The sequence below is a fragment of the Ctenopharyngodon idella genome, chromosome 10 (assembly GCF_019924925.1).
Source record: "Ctenopharyngodon idella isolate HZGC_01 chromosome 10, HZGC01, whole genome shotgun sequence".
NCBI lineage: Eukaryota > Metazoa > Chordata > Actinopteri > Cypriniformes > Xenocyprididae > Ctenopharyngodon > Ctenopharyngodon idella.
In genome coordinates, this window is record NC_067229.1 from 45,937,402 (window position 1) to 45,961,295 (window position 23,894).

Sequence of the window (23,894 nt, forward strand, 5' to 3'; positions counted from 1 at the left end):
AGCAGCACTCCTCAAAGTGAAAGCATAATTTAACTCACCATATATTGCGTTTTTAGTTTTGGTAGTATGATGATTCAAAGCATTTTAGATTGTTTATTTTTATCATGTAAGTGTATAATCTGCGTGGGTTTGTGTAAGAGAGATTCAACGAATACCTTCTTTGAAAGCGCAAGTGTACTGCGTTAGAACAAATGAAAGTTTACAGAAAGTTTCAGTAACATATTTAATGTTGAATATAAACCAATGGGGCAATATTTGTAGGTCCTGGTAATGCCAGATGTCTGATTTTACCAGTAAAAAAGGGCTTACGTTACATGTGTTCTGTATTTTCAGGTTCAGAATCATGAATATATTTATTCTGGTGTCACCATTTTTTTTTTTTTACTGCTTTAAGAAGTTCTCTCTTAGGTTTCAGCTATCCTAATTCTAATTTCTTGATAATTCTGATTCTGATTGGTCAATAGCTGTGTTTTATTCATGATAAAACACGGCTATGGCCGCTTCACTCAACGGTTCTATGTATCACTACACAACACCCTTAGCAACCACTCACATAAACATAAACATACATAAACTGTATGTTCTCAAATGATATTGTTCATTGAAGCTTACTGTATTATGTAGAAGAGTATTGTGAGAAAGAGATCGATTGAGCGAGTTCATTACCTGCATTCAGATTTAGCATTTTCCTTCAGGTCAGTCCTATGTTCATAATAAAAAATCTGTTTAAATCTCCGATGTATTATCTTGTCCTTTTAACAGTTAAGGGGTTTTCCCATGACTGACAGAGTTAGTCAAAGCATTTGTCAGGTGTGTCTTGTTTCGTGTTCACAACAATTCAGTCTTTTCAATGTAAAAGTCTTCGCTACTGACTGACACACTCATAAAGACAGTCTTTGCCACCATTTAATGGCGTAATAATGTAACTTCTGTTGCTGTTCACGGTCAGGGACTATTTTTTTCCGGCGGAAGGAAGGCTTTTAGTGAAAGTTTACTTCATGAAAGTTGCATTGTTACATATTCTTGGCTTTAATATTTGTATTGTGTGGTAACCGTTTTATAAAAGCAATAAGGTACTCGAGGCTAGTGCTCAGCACAGCCTCTCGTACCTTATTGCTTGCGTAACACACCTAGTCAGTTGTTAATTTAGTTAGAGAAGGTTCAATTAAATCTTGAAATATTGTACATTTTTATTAAGTTGTATTTTTTAGTTTTGTTCAAAATATCATGATGCATATCGTATCATGAACCTAGTATCGTGATACGTATTGAATCGTGAACTGAGTATATCTTTACACCCCTAATTTCTTACTGCCCCCAAACATTTGAATGATGTGTATTCTGAATGACTCAAAATAGAAAAAATTACCATAGTGAACCTAGTTTATGCCAAAATATCATGTTTACTGTGGTACAAATATAGTAAGTTTCTGGCATTTTTCGTTGACAGTGGTGGCTAGTATCAAGTGACCACAGTTTTACAATGCTAAACGAATTTTTTTTGCATGTAAGAGTTGCATATTGTTGCATGTAAGAGTTTAAAATGACTAGGCAAATATAAAGATGTCAGCGTTTGACCGTTATTGTGGTGCTGTGTGATATTTTGGGTGAACAGGCCTGTATGTGTGTGTGTGTGTGTGTGTGTTTTGGGAAGTGTTGGCACACAGGGGCAATCATACGGTCTGCAGGTCATCACAGGCAGCCTGACCGTTTGGCACGCCGCAGACAGCGTGTCTGTGCGGCCAACATGCCAAGAGCACAGGATTCGTCTCCCCACAGAGCACAGACATACGTGTGTACATGCTCGAACACACACCCACGCTGGTGCGGAGGGGCTTCACTTCTCAAGTACTCAAACATGAGGGGCTTTTGTTTGACGGTTTGAGAGCTCTGCTTCTGCTGCCATCCTCGAACAAAGCCATGCCACACTTCAAGTGGAAAGATTTCAGATTGTCGCTTTGTCATCACTGCTGTTGTTTTGACTCAGCTTGTGACCACATCTGACACCTCACTGACGCCCATGCAATGATTCGTTTTGAGTGTATTCGTATTATTGCGGTTTGCAATGGAAACAGGGTTTTTACGTCATGTGAAGGCTCTGGCAGTGCTGAAAGAGTTAATGCAAAATGTGGCAAGTGGAAACTGGAGCATGTGTGAGGGGGCGGGGCCAGGGTGGGGTGATTGACACAGAGAGCAGCCAATGACTACGCAGCTCCTTTTCTCAAGAAGGATTCTCTCTTATTACGCAATGGACTATTTTCACAGACTGTGAAGATGCGTTTCCACAGTTATTAACCTCAAAAAAATTTGCACAATTTTCACTTTTAAAAAATTAAGTCAACATGAAACGGAAGTTGCGTCGTTTCTTCCCTATTGTGATATATATCCAGGTGAAATGGCTTCTGGAACAAGAAAAAATGTAGGGCGGGACGTGATTTTGTCCATCGGGAATTGGTTGGATTATTGGATTGTTTTGGTTTGCTATTGGTGGATCTCATGTAGGGGTGGGCGATATTGCAAAAATACATGTTTTTTTCAGTAAAATCACAATTTATGATTTTATCGCGATTTTTTTCATGTTGGTTTTACTATTTTGGAAGTGACTGAGCAGTACAGCCAAACTAATTTCCATATTTTAAAAATGTAGCCTTACAAGGTAACAAAATATATAAGAAAAAAGAATGACAGACCCATTTATGGCCAAAGTAGGGGTGGGCGGAGATGAAAATCTTTATTTCATTATTTTATCTTTGTTATTAAAAATAAGAACAAAGATGCACATTACAAATGCAATATAATATGCAAATGAAATAAAGTGCTTTATTTTTTCACAGTAGGTGTATTTAACAATAGCATTCAAGTAAGAAATTGAATAAACAAATGTTAAAATATAACACTAGACTTCACTGTTTAAATTATATATATATACACTGATTCTTATTAAAGCTACTGAAGAAGAAAGTGATTTTCTCTTTGTATTTTGTTGTTTGATTAACATTAATGATGCAGACAGCTGCTGGTTTATTAGGCTGCTGTCACTTTAAGACCTCATGCACAGATCTAATATACAGACGCACATCTTGTTTTCTCCCAACTGTTTACATTCACTTAAGACATAATCGACTGTGTTTATGTAAATCTTGTGTGTATTTGACAGTTTAAGCGCAATGAGAGGCGAAAGATAACTTAGTTCAGTACTCACACGCTGTTTGACAGGCTTTTTTAGTGCGCTTCGGGTGTATACGCTCAGAAAAAATGTCAGAACAGGACGCAAATAAACTGCAATGTCACGTGAGCGTAACCCTACCTACTTACTGAACGACGCAAAATACGCATGCAGTATGTTGGGACAGAGGCGCCAAAACTTCAACTGATAAAATGCACTAGCACGATATTTCTTAAAAAGCAGATCGTGGAGACATTTTAATTGTCCATGATCAAAAGTCGTGATATCACACACCCCTAATCTCATGTGAGTGACATGTTGCCCCGCCCTCGCGTCAGTAAACATGTCATCAGAGAAGAGAAGTGATGAGGGAGGGGAAGTTAGTTTGATTAAAGATTATGAGGGCACATTAATTTAAAAAATGTGTGATATGCATGGATAAATCTTTTATAATAACGACTGCAATATTCCATGAAACAACAAGAATTGTCCATTTTGATTTTATGGTGACTTTAATATACATTTAGAATACTATACATTGTGTTTTATTAACATTTGCACTGACACTATTGGATGAGAACAAAACTTGAACTGACTTGAGCTTCATAATGATTTCTGTCGAGCTGCTTTATAGCTGAATCAACTCTTTCGCAATTGATGAATTTTGCTACATCGACACTGTTATTGAACTGAATTTATGCTGAATAATGTCTTCTGTAGAGCTGCTTCATAGCTGAATTAAACTTCTTTCATAATTAATGAACTTCACACAGTTATTGAACTGAATTGATACTGAATAATAACTGTCTTCTGTAGAGATGCTTCACAGCTGTATTAAACTTCTTTATTAATTGATGAACTTTACACAGTTATTGAACTGAACCGAATCAACACTGAACCAAATGAAGCTGAATAATGACAATATTGTTTTGTAAGAGCAGATTTTGTTTGCATCACTGATTCTGTAAAGCTGCATTGAAACAATCTGCATTGTATAAAGCGCTACATAAATAAAGATGACTTGGCATTAAATTGCAGAAAACTTTTTAACGCTGCTGTGTGAGTGTTTCTAATACCATGGCTGAGGGAGTGACTGCAAATTTGACATCTTTCTCTCTTCTGACCACCGTAATCAATCTCTCAGTATTTTTTTCCTCTTTTGGAAAGTAATAGAAACACTATCATGGATTTTTTTTTTCTTTTGCTACTGGATCAAATGAGAACACAAAAGTTATTTTTGTTGTAGTTTCCGTTCACCACTATAGAAGTTTTCTCAACTATGACGACTTCCACTTTTAAGAACCCTGTAAATGTGAAAAGGATCCATAAGAGCTGCTTTGGGAAGTTGTGATTTGCTGTGAATACTTTGTGCATGATCGCAGCACCTGCAATGCAGCATGGAGTTGACCTGGATTTACCCGAAGTGTCACACGCGCACACATGAGGCTCTGGGGTGTTTAGCAGTACTGAACCCACTAGGTTGAATGGGGCAATCGACTCGGTGATTGTTTCCAATTATAACAACCTACCGCTGGGATAAATACTAAAAAAAAACGATTGTTTGAGCTGTAATTGTTTCTGACAGGCCTATTATCCTGCAATGCTTCTGTGGATGCAACCGTGAGCACAATTGCATTTGATTGCATACATTTGGTCTCAAATAAGTGTCTTCCTCTGTGTACAATGCAGATTATCTTTCATTTACCTCTTGGTGAACTTGTTTGCATCAAAATTAATTGTACATAGTTGTACCTTGCATTTTGTTGTTGTATGTTCTTTATGTATGGTAAATGATTGTGATGTTTCTTATTTTGTAAGTCGCTTTGGATAAAAGCATCTGCTAAATGTACAATGAATCAATTCCCAGTATATATTATACTTATATACTGGCTGTTGTCAACAAAAGAGAAGCTGTAAAGGGGACCTATTATGCACCTTTTTACAAGATGTAATATAAGTCTCTGGTGTCCCCAGAATGTGTCTGTGAAGTTTCAGCTCAAAATACCCTACAGATAATTTATTATAGCTTGTCAAATTTGCCCCTATTTGTGATGTGAGCAAAAACACGTTGTTTTTGTGTGTATGTATTTAAATGCAAATGAGCTGCTGCTCCCGGCCCGCTTTCCAGAAGAGGGCGGAGCTCTAACAGCTTGCGCATCGGTTGCTCAACAACAACAAAGCTGGAGAATCTCACGCAGCCAAAATGAGGATTGTCAGTAACGGTGTTCAGCCTTACATTGTTCAAACCGGAGTCGTACACTGATGGAGAGACTCAGGAAGAAGATACAACTTTTAGAATACAACTGGACGTTTCTGCATGATTAGTGGATAAATTTATGTAGTTCCTGTGGAGTTGATTCAACTCATCCACTAGCATGTGCCGTCATGTGAATCTTTTGTGCAAATCCAGCGTTGAATTGACCCTCGTTTGTGAAGCAGTCTGGCGTAAAATGACGGCATGACAACAACACTCTACTACAGCAACTCTTCCTCTTCTCTAAAGTAGCCCAACATGGCCTCACCCCCTTTGTTTCGTGTACCCAGGGGCAGGGTTTATGTAAATTTTGGGGTTTGTGATGTCACCAACCCAAGCTTGTTGTAGTTCCGTACCAGCCGTTTGTTGTAGTCCTTAAAAAGCAATTTCTGTAAAAGAAAATATCTCCCTTGCATTGAACTTTGAGCGTCGTAACTTTGCAGATGTTGTTTATGCTCAAGCAGCAACATTACACACTAAAGTTAAAAAAGTGAAATCATAATCTAGGACCCCTTTAAGGCTCGGATATACTTTGAGCTAAATTGAAGAACTAACTGATGTGACGTCATTTTAAACAAAATCAGGCCAAAATGAAGTTCGTTTGGACTTCGTTTTGGGAGTTCGAAACAGCTTGCCATAGAGAAATTTCCAAAAAAGTTTGCTACGACTGGTAAACACCTTTTGTACTACCGTTGCTCTGTGGTGATTTCATAACAGGTAGGTGTGTGCGGAGGCTCCGCCTTCTCTCACCTGGAAATGTTTTCCAGCATATTTCTCCTGTTCAGGCCGTCGAGGTCAGACGTCCGCGAATGGAAACATGAACACACTGGAGAGCTGCTTTATAGTAGAAAATGAAGTTGTATTTCTGGTAAAATGAGACACTGACACTGTATTTCATGTTTAATATGGTAAATCTGCTTGATTTTAAGGAATCTATTGTATAAAATGCTATATAAATAAACGTGATTAGAGTGCCGAATTGCAGAGCTCGTGCAAACACATACACGTTGCTATGATCAGATGCTTTTCTTATGCTTTATTTAAAAAATGCTTGCTGTTTTCTCAATTTTGTTGTTTATTTTGTTATTGAGAGGAAAGTGTGCAGCACATATTTACATATTCATCTAAACGCCGCTCTCAGCAGTGTGGGCAGCGTCAGATGTTTGGTAACAGTATATCGCTGGTCACGTATGTCGAAATTCGTTTTACCCCCTAAACAAAGAACGAAAAAGAACTTCCTGCGGTTTTCTGCTTGATAGTTCAAAATGAAGAAAGACAGCCATAAATGTTAGTATTGTAATTTTACAGTTTTACTCTAAAATAAAATTATTTTTTTCTCACTTGTTTTTTTTATTTTATAGTAAAATAGTGATATATAATCATTATCACAAAAAAAATTGACCAAATTGTGCAGCTCTGCAAAACAAGCACAGTGAAACCTGGGGCTTTTTTCTTTCTATTCACATTATAAATCGCAACTGCAATTTTTATCAGAAAAAAACCCCAATTTAGATGTTTCCCCCCCCCCCCCCCCTAAATGTGTAGCCCTATTTCTCTCAGAAATGTCACATTATGTTAAAATTTCTTGGGAATGCCATTTCATGAGTTAAATTAATTGATGGGATTTGGGGGGTAAGTCTTAGCGGTACAAACATGGTAAAAACATGCATCTTTAAACCCCGTAACTAATGTGTGTGTGTGTGTGCAGACAGGTCAGTTTACTGTAGCTGTGGCGTGTGGTTCATTACAGTAGTCTGGTGATGAGATCAGATCGGATGGAGACTTTCGCTCTCCGCAGGGTCTGCTGCTCTTTGCTGCAGAGGCGTTTTGTGGTGTTTGGGTGTCAGCATTCTCACAGCTTCACACCAGTCGCTCCACTCAATGTGACAACTTCTTGAGCTGTTGTGTGTGTGGATTTTTTTGGTGTGTTTGGGAGGGTTGCAGTGAGGCCACAGTGATGTTCTTTAAACTGACTATAGCTTCAATAGCAATTTAAATGTCTCATAATTTGCTTTTTTTTTTATGTAATTGTATTTTTCCCTGAGGTCTACTTATAGTATACACTACTGTTCAAAAGTAAAAGCTGTTCTTTAAAAGAATCCTGATAAAGACATCACGGTTTTCACAAAAATATGAAGCAGCACAACTATTTTCAACATTGATAATAATGAGAAATGTTTCTTGAGCAGCAAATCGGCATATTAGAATGATTTCTGAAGGATCATGTGACACTGAAGACTGGAGTAATGGAGTAAAATATATTTTTTAAATAATAAATCGCAGCCCTTGCGGTCTCAAATAAGCACACAACAAACTTTTTAACTACTCTTTTATGAATACTGTGAATTTCGGACATGTCACATACTGTTTTTCGCCTACTATATAGTAAGCTCATATGCGATTTCGGATTCAGTCTTAGTGATGCTGGGATGATAGACAGCCAGCCTTGTCTGTTTATCAGGACTGAATCGTGAATCGCTGGAGATGATCTGCGCCCTGTTTCCCAGCTGTCCTCCTTCCCGTGTGACTCATGCATGGCAGACAGCAGGCTTCGTCTGTGGAGTGTGCCGGAGCGGTCCAGGCCTCTCAGCTGTGCGCGTCTGTCTCTCCGTATCATGCAGATTCGTTCGAGTCGAGCATGTCCTCCACAGTCAGAGGTTGCACGATCTGGTTGGCCGTTGCCGTGTGGTTTACAGTAGATCCTGTGGTCTGTGTGATGCTGAGCGTGACCTTTGCTGCCACGTTTGAAGTGTCCAGACCGCTTTAAATGTGCACTTTAAAAGGGTTTAACCAATGTGAATGGAGCAGGAACTGTTTGACTGCAGGAAAACAACCGTCACAGCTTTGTTCAAAAGATGTGAAATTAATTATGAAGGTGATTTTTCTATTTTTAAACACCAACATCATGCCATGTCAACTTAAGTTAGAGTTTGTTTCAAAAATATTGGTGCCATTTTGTGTTTGATGATCTTTCCATCTACGAAATGCACAAAGTTTGGGGTTAGTAAGCTTTTTCCTTTAAAGAAATGAATACTATTATTCAGCAAGAATGCATTAAAGTGACATTTAAAGACATTTATAATGTTACAAAAGATTCTATTTCAAATATATGCTGTTCTTTTGAACCTTCTATTTGTCAAAGAATCCTGGAAAAAAGTATTGCTGTTTACAACAAAATTTTAAGCAGCTCAACATTTTTTGTGATGTGGGAAGTTTGTAGGTTAATGTGTCAAATGTGCCAATCAAAATGTCACTTTGTGAAACAGACTAAAATGTTGCTATAGTAGCCTAATGAAAGTAGCCTAGAAAGCCTATGCACTTAGCCATTGTAATTTTTTTTTAAATAATATATTCTATTTCATAATTAAAATCTATTTTCACATTCATCTTGACTGAGGGGGCAGGATAGTCCGGGTGAGGGGACGACGCCGTGGCTCTGGCCCTTGATAAGTAGTCTTATTGTTTATAAATATTCATGGTCTTACTGTGCATGTTTCATTAGTTTTCATAATCTTTTATCATAATGAAACGACTTTTCCGCTGATGTAAAAAGCATGTGTGGGCGGGGGAAAATAATGATAATAATCACTTGTCACGATCAGATCAAACCCATGTAGATAAAATAGAACCAACTTACTATTTAAGCATGTTAGACGTCATGCATTTCAGCATGGTATAATTGCATCCGCGTGATTTTCTCACAGTCTGCAGAATCTGCAGTGTTAATTCTTTTTATATCAGTTATTGTTTATATTGTTTCAAGTAACATTTTTTTATGGTTTTAGTTTTCATTAATCAAACTGATCTGCTGTAATAGGAGGATTGTTTGGGGTCAGTTAAGAATGTAGAGTAGGAATTGGTCAAGCCATACTTGGTAATCTGGCATATGTTGGTTAGTTAAACGGGACCTATTATGCAAAATTCACTTTTATAAGGTGTTTGAACACAGATGTGTGTAAACAACCAGCCTATAATGGTAAAAATCCATCCACTCCTTTTTTTTATAATCCCCATAAATCTCTCCAAACGTGCGGTTCCAGATTTACATAAGAGTAGGGGGAAGCCCCGGCCATGACTGGTGACGATCTGCCCTATTAGCATAGATACTGCCCTGAGTGAGCTGCAGTCGCCATTTTTGTTTTCTCACTGTAGCAGCCGGATATGTCTGGCAAACATGTAAGGCTGAACACCACATTTTGGCTGCGTGAGATTCTCCAGTTTTGTTGTATCCAAAGCATGAGCTGTAAATGCTCCACCCTCTTCTGGAAAGGGGGCAGCTCATTTGCATTTAAAGGGACACACACAAAAACGTTGTGTTTTTGTTCTCACCTAAATAGGGGCAAATTTGACAAGCTATAATGAATGATCTGTGGGGTATTTTGAGCTGAAACTTCACAGACACATTCTGGAGACACCAGAGACTTATATTACATCTTGTGAAAGGGGCATTATAGTTCCCCTTTAACAGCTTGATGTTGTGGTTAACTAAAATTCGTGTAAAATTCAAGGCACTAGCATAGTTTTTTTGTTTCTAAACTTCCACAAAGTCCATGAAATTCCACAAAAGATGTGTGGAATCTGTTCTTGGTTAAATTAAGCTTTGTTAATGTTCAAAAATAATGCACTGCACATTTAATTACTCCATCTGTAATGACGGATCCAATTGTTTCCCCAGATCACCAGAAGCTGGAACGGGAAGCCCGTATCTGCCGTCTGCTCAAGCATCCTAATATCGGTGAGTCTGAAACATCGTCCATTAAAGTTAGCTTCACAGATGTACCTGAACTTCTCCATTAATGACATCCTTCATTCTGGACGCAGGTGCGACACGCTCAGATTTCAATAAGCTAAAGGAATCTCGAGGGGCATTGAAATAGAAAGCTTTGCTGTTTGTTTCATTTCAGCACATTCAAATTGTGCTGTGAGTGAATTGCAAATGAAAGTATGTGATGATATTATTACTCTCTTTATCTTTAATGCAGTGCGGCTCCATGACAGTATATCAGAGGAAGGCTTCCATTACCTCTTATTTGACCTGTAAGTGCTTCCATATAATGTGGTGCATAATATCTCTCTCTCTGCTTTGTTTTTGCTCCGTGCGCTTCAACAGACGCCCACCCACTCTACCTTCCCCTAGCATCTCTCTCTCTCTCTCTCTGTCTCTCTCTCTCTCTCTCTCTCTCTCTCTCTCTCTCTCTCTCTCTTTTCCTCTCACTCGAGAGCCAGTTTCCATAGTAACAGAGCCGGGCTGCCCAGCCGAAGAGAAATCCTGCAGCAGGGGTTTCCCCCCCGAAGCCCCAGTGATCTCTCTTCTAGAGGATTCCCCCATCCATACTGCTCTCACTCACTCCCTCGCTCTCTCTTGCTTTATTTTTCCTGTCATACGCAACCACGTACATGCATGCATGCCTGTAGATTGATATTATAGCCGTCTTTAGTTTGTCCTATTTAACTGTGCGTTTAATAAACGATGCTGTCTTCATTTCTTCTTTTTATTTTATTTTTTTTAATGTAATTTACTGTTACAAAGGTAATGTAAATTCTGCAGAACAATTAAAAAGCACACCATTGGTTGAGCAAGTGTTGCTCTGTCACTCTAGTGTTGCTCTAATATGCTAGTAATAGTAAAAAATTTATTCTTTTAATTTATTCCTTTTAGTAAATTTGCTACTACATTGATTTTTATTTTATTTTATTATTTTATTTTCAAAAAATATTTAAATTATTATTATTAATAATTTATTTTAATTAATATTAATAATTACTATTTTATTTTAATAATTTTTAAATCTGTTTTATTTATGTTATTAAAATTTGTTTATTGGTTTATTATAATATTAGTTTATTCAATTTAAAATATTTTATTTACATTTTAACATCGGTTTTATTAAGATTTTTATTTAATTTAATTATTTTATTTTATTATCAAAATATTAAATATTCTGAAATATTTAAAACATTATTATTATTATTATTAATAATAATAATAATAATAATAATAATAATTTATTTTAATTAGTATTAATAATTTATTACTATTTTATTTTAATATATAATTTTTAAATCTGTTTTATTTGTTTATTATAATTTGTTTATTGATTTGTATTATTATTATTAGTTTATTCAGTTTAAAATATTTTATTAACATTTTACCATTGGTTTTATTAATATTTTTATTTTATTTATTATCAAAATATTAAATATTATCAAATATTTTTATTAATATTATATTAGTATTAATTTATTTTAATTAATTTTTATTAGTTATTTAATTATAATTTTTATTAGTAGTTTATTAGTAGTAGATTTTTACATTATTAGTATTTTATTTTATTATTTTATTTTAATACATAATTTTTTTAATCCGTTTCATTTGTGTTTATTATAATTTGTTTATTGGTTTATTACTAGTTTATTCAATTTAAAATATTTTATTTAACATTTTCACATTTATTTTATTCATTTTTTTATTTTATTTTTTTAATTATTATTATTTTATAATATTTTATTTTTTATTAGTTATTTTAATACATACATTTATTTATTGGTTTTGTTTCATTTTGTTTGCTATTTTATTTTACTTTTTTTTTTTTTTTTTTTTTTGACTCTTTTATTGTACCCATTGCACCCAGCAAGGCTGCAAATGCTTTTGCAATATGAATGCACAGTTTTCGCTATGCCACTGTAACTGAAGTTGAAGAATTACAGAATAAATTTGCATGTGAATATGGTGACTGTGGTAACAATATCTTCTCTCTGTCCTGCAGTGTGACGGGTGGAGAGCTGTTTGAAGACATTGTAGCCAGAGAATATTACAGTGAAGCTGACGCCAGGTAAAACATCGTCTCCATTTTCTCTGTCATCCAGTCCAGACCCTTCCCACGACCATTTCCTCTCCATCCACATTTCTGTTTTTCTCTTTCAGTCTCGTTTTATATCCTCACGTATGTACTTTGTACACATTCGAGTATAATATATGTGTAATAGTTTGCCCACATCATGCAAGTGATAAATTTGTTTTTTAAATGTTCGAGGCAGTGTCTCGTTAAGGCGGCAGGCGTGGGCGGCTCTCTGTGCGTCTACTTCTGCAGGTCCCTTTCCTCCAGTTTTCCCGCCGGCTTCATTTTTTTTTCCCCCATTCCATCTATTCCTGTTTTCAGATCTTCTTGCAGACACACACAACGACACACACACACACACTGCAGTCGCCCTCAGGAGAAAAGCTTTAATCAATTTGACTGTGTGGGAAAGCATGTGGGAGTGAGAGATACGGCGAGAAACAGAAAGAGGACGAGAGATGCTTACCGAGGGAGGAAACACAAGAGCTGGCGAATGATGAGACTACTGGAATCCATGAGCTCATCAGCCATATTCGTGGGTAGAAACGTGTCACGATGCCGCCCGTCCACCGTCAAGACGGTGAAATGTATCTGTCCCCGAGAGCCGTAGCCCCTCCACCTGCCTCTGCTAGAGCAATGTCTGAAAGTAGGCCTCTAATTAACACATAATGACAGTGTCAGCTCATATTCAGCTCTCTCCAACACATAAACCTGCACACTCGCTTCGTTTGAGCTTCATCTGTTTCCATAGCACTAGAAATCCCTGACAGAAACTAGATGTTCACACTTTCTGAAGAAAATGTAATTTATAATCCATTGCTATGCTGTTGCTGGTTTGTAGATCCTTCTTTTTTGCCTTTTATTTATTTATTTATTTTTTTATTTGATCGCTTAAACCAATAGCTTAAGGACACATGATTCATGGCTGATTAATTTGCACAAAATGATTAATTTGTTTATAGCTGTATTTTTCAATATTGGCTAGAAATGTATTTATTTAAATTTAAATAAGTACATACAGTACTGTTTAAAAATTTGGGGTGAGTAGGAATGAAAGAAGTCTCTTATTCTCACTGCATTTATTTAATAAAAATACAGTAAAAACAGTAATATTGTGAAATATTATTACAGTTTAAAAGAACTGTTTTCTATTTGAATATATTGTAAAATACAATTTATTCCTGTGATCAAAGCTGAATCTTCAGCATCATTGCTCCAGTCTTCAGTGTCACATGATCCTTCAGAAATCATTCTAATATGCTGATTTGCTGCTCAAGAAACGTTTATTATTATTATCACGTTGAAAACAGTTGTGCTGCTTAATATTTTTGTGGAAACTGATACTTTTTTTCAGGATTTTGTGATGAATAGAAAGTCAAAAACAGCATTTATTTGAAATAGAAATCTTATGTAATATTATAAATGTCTTTTAATTTCACTTTTGATCAATTTAATCCTCTGGTGCTTTTTGCGTAGCGGTCAAAAATGACCCAATATTTTTTATTTTTTTTTTTTAATGAAATGAATGTACTATATTTTAGTTTGATAATGTTTTTCATTTAATATTTTGCATTTTTAGGGAATTTTGTGGTACTAAATTATATTTATTAACTTAAAAAGTTTGGTCTGTTTTTAAAGATGACACTTGGCAGATTATTGCTGAAGTGAAAAAAGTTTAAAAAAGTGAACTTAAAAGTTATAGAATTTTATATTTATTGTTATGAAAAATGCGCAAAAATACTATTTTCAATACTATTTTTATATGAAATATACATTTTCCAAAACACATTTTACTCTAAATCTGTGAGAAAATCAAAGCCATAAATCTAAACCAGTTGTGTTCCAAATTTGAGGATGATATATCAAAAAATGAGCTTTCAGTAAGATTTAGTTTGGGTGCAGTACCAAACGTTTCCACTAGATGAAATTCGCCTCCCATTCATATCTAATGCGTGAAAAATACAAGTGTGACTATTTTTTTCAGGACCATTTAACCTTTTCGAAACATGTCCATGATTTTATTTTGTGTTTACAAAAACCTTTACCAAGTTTTGTACCATTCTGAAGAAGTAAAAAATTCTAAAAAAAACCAAAACAAAACATAAAATTTGGAGGTCAAAAATGACCGAAGAGCACCAGAGGGTTAAAGCGTTAGTTCACCCAAAAATGAAAATTCTGTCATTTATTACTCACCCTCATGCCGTTCCACACCCGTAAGACCTTCGTTAATTATCGGAACACAAATTGAGATATTTTTGTTGAAATCCGATGGCTCTGTGAGGCCTACATAGGGAGCAATGACATTTCCTCTCTCAAGATCCATTAATGTACTAAAAACATATTTAAATCAGTTCATGTGAGTACAGTGGTTCAATATTAATATTATAAAGCGACGAGAATATTTTTGGTGCGGCAAAAAAACAAAATAATGACTTATATAATGATGGCCGATTTCAAAACACTGCTTCAGGAAGCTTCGGAGCATTATGAATCAGCGTGTCGAATCAGTTCGGAGCGCCAAAGTCACGTGATTTCAGCAGTTTGGCAGTTTGACACAACGCTCCGAAGCTTCCTGAAGCAGTGTGTTGAAATCGGCCATCACTATATAAGTCGTTATTTTGTTTTTTTGCCGCACCAAAAATATTCTCGTCGCTTTATAATATTAATATTGAACCACTGTACTCACATGAACTGATTTAAATATGTTTTTAGTACCTTTATGGATCTTGAGAGAGGAAATGTCATTGCTCCCTATGTAGGCCTCACGGAGCCATCGTATTTCAACAAAAATATCTTAATTTGTGTTCCGAAGATTAACGAAGGTCTTACGGGTGTGGAACGCCATGAGGGTGAGTAATAAATGACAGAATTTTCATTTTTTGGTGAACTAACGCTTTAATGCATCCTTGCTGAATAAAAGTATTAATTTCTTAAAAAAAAAAAAATCTTACTGACCCCAAACTTTTGAACAGTATTTTGTTTTTATATTGACTATTTATTTATTTATTTAAAATATATTTATTTATTTATATTCATTATATTCAGTATATTTTAAACAATTTTCTTTACAAAAACACGTGTTTTACGAAAAGAAAGACTTATAACATTGCTGATTAGTTTGTAGTTTCCTAAACTTTTTTACTTTCTGATTCTGCCGAGTCTAAAAAAGTCATTTTTGCCATTTTGACAAGACCTTCATGATCTTTTATTCAGTGACATTATTTGAGTGATAAAACAGCTGAATTTGCAACTGTAATACAGGACAGAAAACTTAAAGTTTAAGTGCAAGGTTCAACAAATGTAAGATTTTGATTGACAGTACAGCACCTGCCTAAAAGGACGAGTGACTTTTCTCCCAACTGGCCCAAAACGCTCTCACACTGCAGACCATCCTTACTTAGCAAGCCCTGTTTTAGATGTTTGTGAACAAAAAAAACACCATTAGCATCTCTGAAAGCAGTTGATACTCTCTCTCAAACACCCAGACACACACACACACACACACACACACACACACACAGATCATTTCCATGTTTTCAGCTCTACTCTGTTTGATTCATCCACCCTTCCCTCCATTTCTCCATCCCACGTGTGAGCGTCAGCTGCACAGCGCCCTCACAGGAAGTGATGAGTCCCCGCCCGACTGCTTCTATTGTTCTGCGTCGTGTAACATCAGGGCTTTCACCGTTATCACTCGTCTCATTTCATCACCCTCTTATCAAACAGTCTCTCTTATCTGTGTTGTTCCTGTCCCGCGCTCGTCTCCCTGTGACTAATTCACCACCTCCGTCACGGCTCTCTTCCCTCATCGATTCTTTTTCTTCTTGTTTCCTGTCTGTCCTCTCCTCTCTCGCTTGTCTTTGCAGTCATTGTATCCATCAGATTCTAGAGAGTGTCAGTCACATTCACCATCATGATATAGTGCACAGGGACCTGAAGGTCAGTATGGGAAGTGCACTGGCCCCCTGCATGTGTCATGTGATTCTTGCCTGTTTTGAGTCGCCCATTTGTGTGTCTTGACTGTCTTGAACGTACGTCTGGGACTTTAGGTGTGTTTCTGCACTCAATGGCTGTTTTCACACTTGGTTTGATCGTTTGATCTAACCCTGAGTTCAATTCCTTGCTTTTGTTTCATTTGCGTACTTAATGTGAGTACTGTTCTGAACCCTAGCAGCAATTTTTTGCCATTTTAGTTAGAAAACAGGATCTATGATAGAAAACGTTGTTTGACTCATATTTTTTGTTGCCCTGGTTTTACTACCAAAGCTTAAAATGTACAGGGAATTCCAAGAAATGTAAATAAAACAATCATTATTGGAGTATGTTTCACAAAATAATACTATATTTCTTCAAACTTTCACGTTTCATTTAGTGTATTACTTGCCATTTCTTTTTAATTATTTGTGAAATTTACTTGCAATTTCTGAGTGAAAATTGTTTCAAATTAAAGGTGCAATATGTAAGAATTTTGCTGTAAAATATCCAAAAACCACTAGGCCAGTGTTCTATATTTTGTTCACTTGAGTAGTTACAATATCCCAAATGTTTCCAACTATTTGTAAATCTTGAGAAAATTGCAATTTTAACCAAGGCTCCAGGACGTGTGAGGAGTCGCCTGTCAATTGCGTCATACCTGCGTTACCCTCGGTTTCCGGTTTTATTTTGTAGAAACCATGGAAACACCAAAGACGCTTTAATATATTACATGTTTCAATAAACAAGGTAACAACTGTTTTTATATATTTATACACAGAAAACTAATTAATGTTATATAGCTCAACATGTTTAGTCTTATTGTTTAAATCTAATTTTCTTGATTTTTTTTTTTTTTTTTTTTTTTTTTTTTGTGAGTACCATGCTTTACCATGCCTCAGAGAAAAACACTATTTTGTGAAGTAGCTAACATAGTATAATCAGATGCAGCTTTATTTTTAGTAATAGTAAACAGAATTTTTTCCATCATACAATACGTTTTAAAATGAATTCCATGCCATTTATCAACACAAGCCATCCAGCATTTAATATGATATTCTAAAACCGATCTAGCTTACTGCAGTGTGCAACAAGTGTCTCACAGCAGCCGCCGAGCGAACGCTCAGAGTAACGTTATAACATAATTTTCAACACAGTCAAATGTATCTAATATGATAAACAGAGCTGCGTTACCTCATACTCATGACCAGAAAAGCGGAAGCGGCGCCGGCAACTGCAGCATAATAGAAGTTCCGCTGCTCGCGGCATGTGTTGCGCAATCGCTCCAGCGGCCTCGTTCAGCTCCCACAACACTCGGTCCTGCTCTACTTCATACTACAGTAACGTTAATAATCGCATCCATGAACATGATTTCTGCCCGAGTCCTGATTATTTTCCACCGGCTGTGAGGTGAAGACCACATGTACTAAGATTCCGCGCTCAAACTTGCCGTCATCAAGCTACGCCTTTGTTTTGAATAGGCCTCTAGCGACCTCTAGCGGACAGAAATTTTTACATATTGCTCCTTTAAATGCTACACCAAATGTTTTGTTTCAGTGTGTGGGTAGTTTGGCCTAAATTCCTCTCCAGGTCAGTTTTCACGTTGCATTATTTGGCTCTGATTCACAGTGAAAATTGTGTCATACAAACATGTCTGTTGCAGATGTAAATGAAGTCAATTTTGAACAAGCATAAAAACGAAACAAGTTTTATGATGCCTCAGATGATGCTTTATTGCTTTCACCTTAAGGTACTAATGTGCAACCTTAAAGCAGTAGTTCACAAAAATGAGGGTTCTGTCGTCATATATTCAGCTTCATGCCGTTCCAAAAACATAGACTGTAAAAAAATATGGAAAACGCACCTTCATTCTCTTCCATTGTAGATAAGTGAAGCCGCCAATGTCCAAATATGGCGCTGACATCTTGGAGCCCGAGTCTGCGCAGTAGTGAGCATGAAGTGGCAAGGCCCACATTACCACAGAATCAGTTTACTGCAGAATAACGTTTTGTCTGTGTGAAATAAACAGTTATAGAAATGTAGAAATTAAAGTTAAAGTTTCAATCTCCTCCTGAAAATCCTGAAAAAAGTCAATTGGACTTTCGCTCAGAGAAGCTGTCAATCATGATGTCAAACCTGTGTTTTTTATAGCATCAAATAACTAACCACATCCAAACTTATTTAAAACAAACAAACACTTGAACACTTCTAGTTATCGCACTTACATCAGTGTGATAACTAGATAAAATGACACGAAACCATATTTGGAAGTGTAATTTGAAGTGTAATGTCTCACATCCCATTAGATTACACTGAGAGGGCGGGGTTTATGACCTATACTGCATCCAGCTACCTGGGAGCGATCAAAACGTTTTGGCTTCACTTTTCAGGACTTGTGCGGCACACTTGTTCCAAACCTATATGACTGATTGTATTGTGCGAAACACGATAGAAAAATTTAACATTGAAAAATGTCCAATAGAGTGCAACAGTGCCCGCCCAATTTTTAAGTGCCATTGGTCCCGGAAGTATTTTTTTTCCATTCATTTCTCTCATAGGGCTTTCAAAAACCAAGCCAACCAGCTACGACGCAAATCATAACATTACTAACTTTGATTTGAAGCAAAAAAGTATTTGAAAATCGGACAAAAATACAAGGCACAAGACTTAACGGCTTTAGTGATTGCAAGAACTACAATCCCATGAAGCATTGCGAACAATGCAAAATATGCAAAATATTCAAATATTATCATATATATTTAAATATTTAAGTATTTTAAGAGTGTAGGGAGATCAACTCTTTTACATAATTTGCGGCGCTTCATGGGAGTGGGCGGAGCTAACGAGATCTTTTGATGCGCTTTGCTTGTTTCAACTCTGATTAGTGGAATTTTCTGCACAGCATCATGGGTAATGTAGTTTTTTCCACCATGAATAATGCAGGCTGACATCTTCAACAGAAGCAAATACCATAGATTAACAAACTTGTAGCTCACAGTAAGGTTGTCTTTAAAGGTTTATGTTATTGTTCAAAATCAATTTCCGTACAGTGAAAATGAATAGTTTTTATTTCCGAAGCCCAACTATTGCACTCTGTAGTTTTAGTTTTAGTTAACAATGACAAATACTGACCCAAAAGTTCTTCAAAATATCTTGTTTTGTGCTCCACAGAAGAAAGTCATACAGGTTTGGAATGACATGAGGTTAAATAATGACAGAACTCTCATATTTGCATGAACTATCCATTTAAGGTACTAATACGCACCCTTTAGGGGTAGATAAGGTATATTTGAGGGTTCTGCTCCATTGATCAAACCAACCAAATTGTGACATCAAATGAACTTGGGCCGGCAGCAGACGCTCTAGTGTGAAAACAGCCTAACTGCTCTTGATGCACTGAGAGTGTCTCCCCACCCGTTCTGTCTTCTGCTCTCTCTTTGTTTCTTGTCTCGCTGTCTTTCTTCCTCTCTGTTGTTTCAAAACAGTGTCATTTATCTTTGCAATTGGGTAATACTCGGGTGCGTGTAATGTATTGTTTCAGTCAAGCCTGGCATTCAGGATGACAGAGTGCCGCTGTTTTGTTTAATAGTCACTTGAGTGAAGGGCTCTTTCAGAGTCTCGCAGCTTGTTGTGGTCTTGATTCAGAAGCTCAAATTAAGCTTCTGACTATCTGATCAGTTCGGCCTCATGCCAACCAGACCTCCGCCTTCTTTGAGAAGGGGAATCATGGTAAATGTGAGGTTTCCTCTGCCATATGACCTGCCATTGATGTATTTGATAGGTCTGACCTTTTGACTTGCTGACAGACGAAAAATAGTTAGGGATTGCACTTTTATTGCTCAGGAGACTTAGTTTTCTCATTTATTTTATTTACCCAATAACTTTGTCTCAGGTTATTCTCCTACAATTCCAGGAACAGTATAGAGCCTTAAAATTAATGTGGATAGCATAGATCAGATCATTTGGTCATGGGTGAATTTGAATTCATATTGCTACTTGCTACTCAAAATCTAAATTTTGGGGTCATGTGCTGATGATTATGTAATGATTTGCTCTAAAAACATGCACATGGGCTCTAAAAACGATCATAACATAATGTTAAATGTTTTAGATTGAGTTTTTTAACATGTAAAATGGGTGATCATATTCAATTTAGGATTTAAGGACTCATTCAGAACAAATCGTTTCTGCAGCTGTGCTTCAATAAATGTGGTTTTCGGACTGGAGAAGTTTTGAACTCTTGAAGTCACACTGTCTTTATAGTTGAACTCTTTTACCTCAAAAAGATCAAAGAAAATTGGATTCCTTACGCTATAACTCTTTTAAAGAGATCCCATATGTGATTTTTCTTTCTTGCGGATCTTTTTACATTACATTAGTGAACCAAACAGTGATAGCCTTGGGGCTCTTCAGCTGGCGGCCTGTGAGCCAAATCCAGCCTTCAATCATTTTTATTGCCTTCCGATTGAAATTGATGAAATTGCTGTGCGACCAGAGACGAGTTCAGCACTCAGTGGTCGTATTTGGAGCAGAGTTAGAGGTTAAGTCTATAGTTGAGTCAGGTACACCATTTTTGATTGTATCTAATCTGATAATTAGTAAAGAGAGACTAATGGTGAAAAACAAACCTTCAAGGAAAAGTGACAGAGAAGTTAGCTGAACGGATGCGGCCCATTTCATCATCACATCAAGTTATAATGAAATTAAATTATCTGCTGAAATATCTGAGAATTGCAATTGATCTAGTATTTGCAGGACTAAGATAGAGGTCTATACTGTTTTGTCTTTTTTTTAATTTTTTGTATTTTAGTGATGGATAGATGGATGGAATAATAGATAGGATGGAGGGATGGAGGGAGGGAACAATAGATGTATGGATGGAGGAAACGATGGATGGATGATGGATGGATGGATTGATGGAACGATGGATGGAGGGATGGAGGGAATGATAAATGGATGGAGGGAATGATAGATGGAGGAAATGATGGATGGAGGGAATGATGGATGGATGGAGGGAACGATAGATGAATAGATGGAATGATGGTTGGATGGATGGAGGAAACGATGGATGGATGGAGGGAAAGAGATGGATGGATGGATGGATGGATGGATGCAGAGAGCGATAGATGGATGAATGGAGGAAACGATGGATGGATGGAACGATGGATGGAGGAAAAGATAGATAGATAGATAGATAGATGGATAGATGGATAGATGGATGGATAGATGGATGGATGGAGGAAACGATGGATGGATGGATGGATGGATGGATGGATGGAGGGAACGATAGATAGATAGAATGATGGAGTGATGGAGAAAACGATGGATGGAGGGAGGGAACAATAGATGGATGGATAGATGAATGGATGGAACGATGGAGGGAACAATGGATGGATGGAGGAAACGATGGATGATGGAGGAAATAGATAGATAGATAGATAGAGGGTAGGATAGATAGATAGATAGAATGATGGAGTGATGGAGAAAACGATGGATGGATGGATGGATGGATGGATGGATGGAGGGAATGATAGATGGATGGAGGGAGGGAACGATAGATGGATGGATAGATGAATGGATGGAACGATGGAGGGAACAATGGATGGATGGAGGAAACGATGGATGGATGGAGGAAACGATAGATAGATAGAGGGAACTATGGATGGATGGATAAATGGAGGAAATGATGGATGGATGGAGGAAACGATAGATGGATGGATGGATGGATGGATGAGATTACACAAAATAAAATGAATTAATTATATTATATGGAACACAAAACAAGAACTCATCATTTTTAAGTAGGTCAAGTTTCCTAATTTGTAACCCTCTCTTAAAATGATGAAATGATCATTATTATAAAGTGAAATTTAAAATGAAAGCCATGCTTTTTTTTGCAGTAATTGATAGATAGATTGATCTGGATAATTTATCCCCCAAAAGAAGGCATTTGAAAAGTCCTAGTGTAGAAGAACTACATAATGGCTTTGTATGTTCCAGTTTTACAACTTACACACACACACACACACACACACACTTTTTCACTCTCAGTAAATCAGCAGCACACGCCTACACAGGCTGACTCACGCCGTCCACCTCCCTCTCCTCACACACCGGTACATTTCCTCAAGCTCTATCTCACCACAAGACTGCCAAAAAACACAGTGCAGCTCTCCGCACTCCAGCCCGCTGCAGCACCGGAGCCTTTCCAGGGCCGCATGCCAGTCTTACCTCTCTTTTTGCGATTCTTTCCCGTCTCAGTCTTTCTCTTTCACCTTCTCTCTATCTCTCCTGATGCTCGCTCTCGTCGTGGGTGGTGAGATCGTCTCACCCTTGAGAGCAGTTTTAAGTGTGTAGTGTTAGCTAGAGCTTCCTGTGTCAGTAAAACAGGGTTTCTGTACGCAGGAAAAGCATCACGTCTGCTGGTTCAAAAGACGTCGATGCACGTTAACACTTCTGCAGACTGAACAGTGTTTATAATATAGAGGAGGAGCCTTTATTTCATCAAATAACTCTGTTTATCTGTCAAGGGTCCCTGTTTTGGGTGACGGTGGTTGTCTTCCTCAAGTCCCAAGTTGAATGTGTTTGAACACTAACCCTTCAGGGTTTTTTGCATATAAGATAAATCCAAAGGTGAATCTCATGAAACCTGTCTGGCTTGTATTTTACTCTGAAATCAAATTAAAGAATTAATTAGCAGAGCTTTGATAACTTGAGCCCTTGATTACAGCAATAAAAATTTGGGATAAAATGTGCTTAACTGGCATGAAAATGTCACAACCATGTTAAGAATTTTATTTTAAATATTATGTACTTGTTTGTTTGTTTGTTTGTTTGTTTGTCTTTGTTTAAAATATAATGAAAAATAAATATGAATAAAAAATTATAAAATAGACTATTTATAAAATAGACTATTATTTATTTATAATAAATATAATACAAATAATTTAAATAAACAACAATAAAATGAATTTATGATAGATAAATAAACAAATAATTAACCATTTTAAGATTTGTATTTTGCATTTTGTTTGTTTTTTATTTATTTAAAATATAATGAAGATAATAATAATCATAATAATAAAATAATTTTTAAAATAGATTAATTATAAAATAAACTTAATTATTTTTTTTGTTTTTATTTATTTAAAATATAATTAAAAATAAATAATAATAATTAGAAAAAAATAATTTGTATAATAGACTATAATTAATATAATACAAAATAAATTTAATAAACAATTTATTTATGATAAATTAACAAATAACCATTTTAAGAATTTTATTTTGCATTCTTTTTATTTAAAATATATATATAAAAAATAAATAATAATAATTATAAAACATGTAGACTATTTGTTTATAAATAATACAAAATAAATTAAATAAACAACAATAATTTATTTATGATAAATAAATAAACAAATACATAACAATTTTATGAATTTTATTTGTTTGGTTTTATTTATTTAAAATATAATGAAAAATAAAATAATTTATAAAATAGACTAATTATGAAACTTTTTATTTATTTATTTATTTATTTATTTTTATTTATTTAAAATATATTATGTATTATGTATTAATAATAAATATAATACAAATAAATTAAATAAACAACAATAATATGTATTTATGATAGATAAACAAATAAATAACCATT

The 23,894-nt window shown here is 35.8% G+C and overlaps 1 protein-coding gene and 1 long non-coding RNA gene across 47 annotated transcripts in view; one reads left to right on the forward strand and one right to left on the reverse strand.

Moving 5' to 3' along the window:
- The window catches only part of LOC127521735 (calcium/calmodulin-dependent protein kinase type II subunit beta), a 79,802-nt gene that overhangs the window by 9,939 nt on the left and 45,969 nt on the right, over window positions 1–23,894 (forward strand). For 37 of the 45 annotated variants that reach the window (XM_051911113.1, XM_051911118.1, XM_051911116.1 and 34 more), the window contains exons 3-5: window positions 10,096–10,155; window positions 10,403–10,457; window positions 12,188–12,253. In XM_051911113.1, the coding sequence (XP_051767073.1) occupies window positions 10,096–10,155; window positions 10,403–10,457; window positions 12,188–12,253 (181 nt within the window). Of the gene's footprint in view, window positions 1–10,095; window positions 10,156–10,402; window positions 10,458–12,187; window positions 12,254–16,125; window positions 16,199–23,894 lie in introns of all 45 variants that reach the window. The other 8 variants (XM_051911114.1, XM_051911122.1, XM_051911125.1 and 5 more) reach the window with 1 other exon arrangement.
- Window positions 12,262–23,202, reverse strand: LOC127521744 (uncharacterized). Of its 2 annotated transcripts, none has more exons than XR_007932458.1 (4): window positions 22,463–23,202; window positions 18,096–18,243; window positions 15,587–15,666; window positions 12,262–12,899 (listed from the first exon to the last, which is right to left on the reverse strand). It is a non-coding gene; the product is annotated as an uncharacterized LOC127521744 (long non-coding RNA). The 2 variants fall into 2 exon arrangements; XR_007932457.1 differs by having other exon boundaries at window positions 12,262–12,913.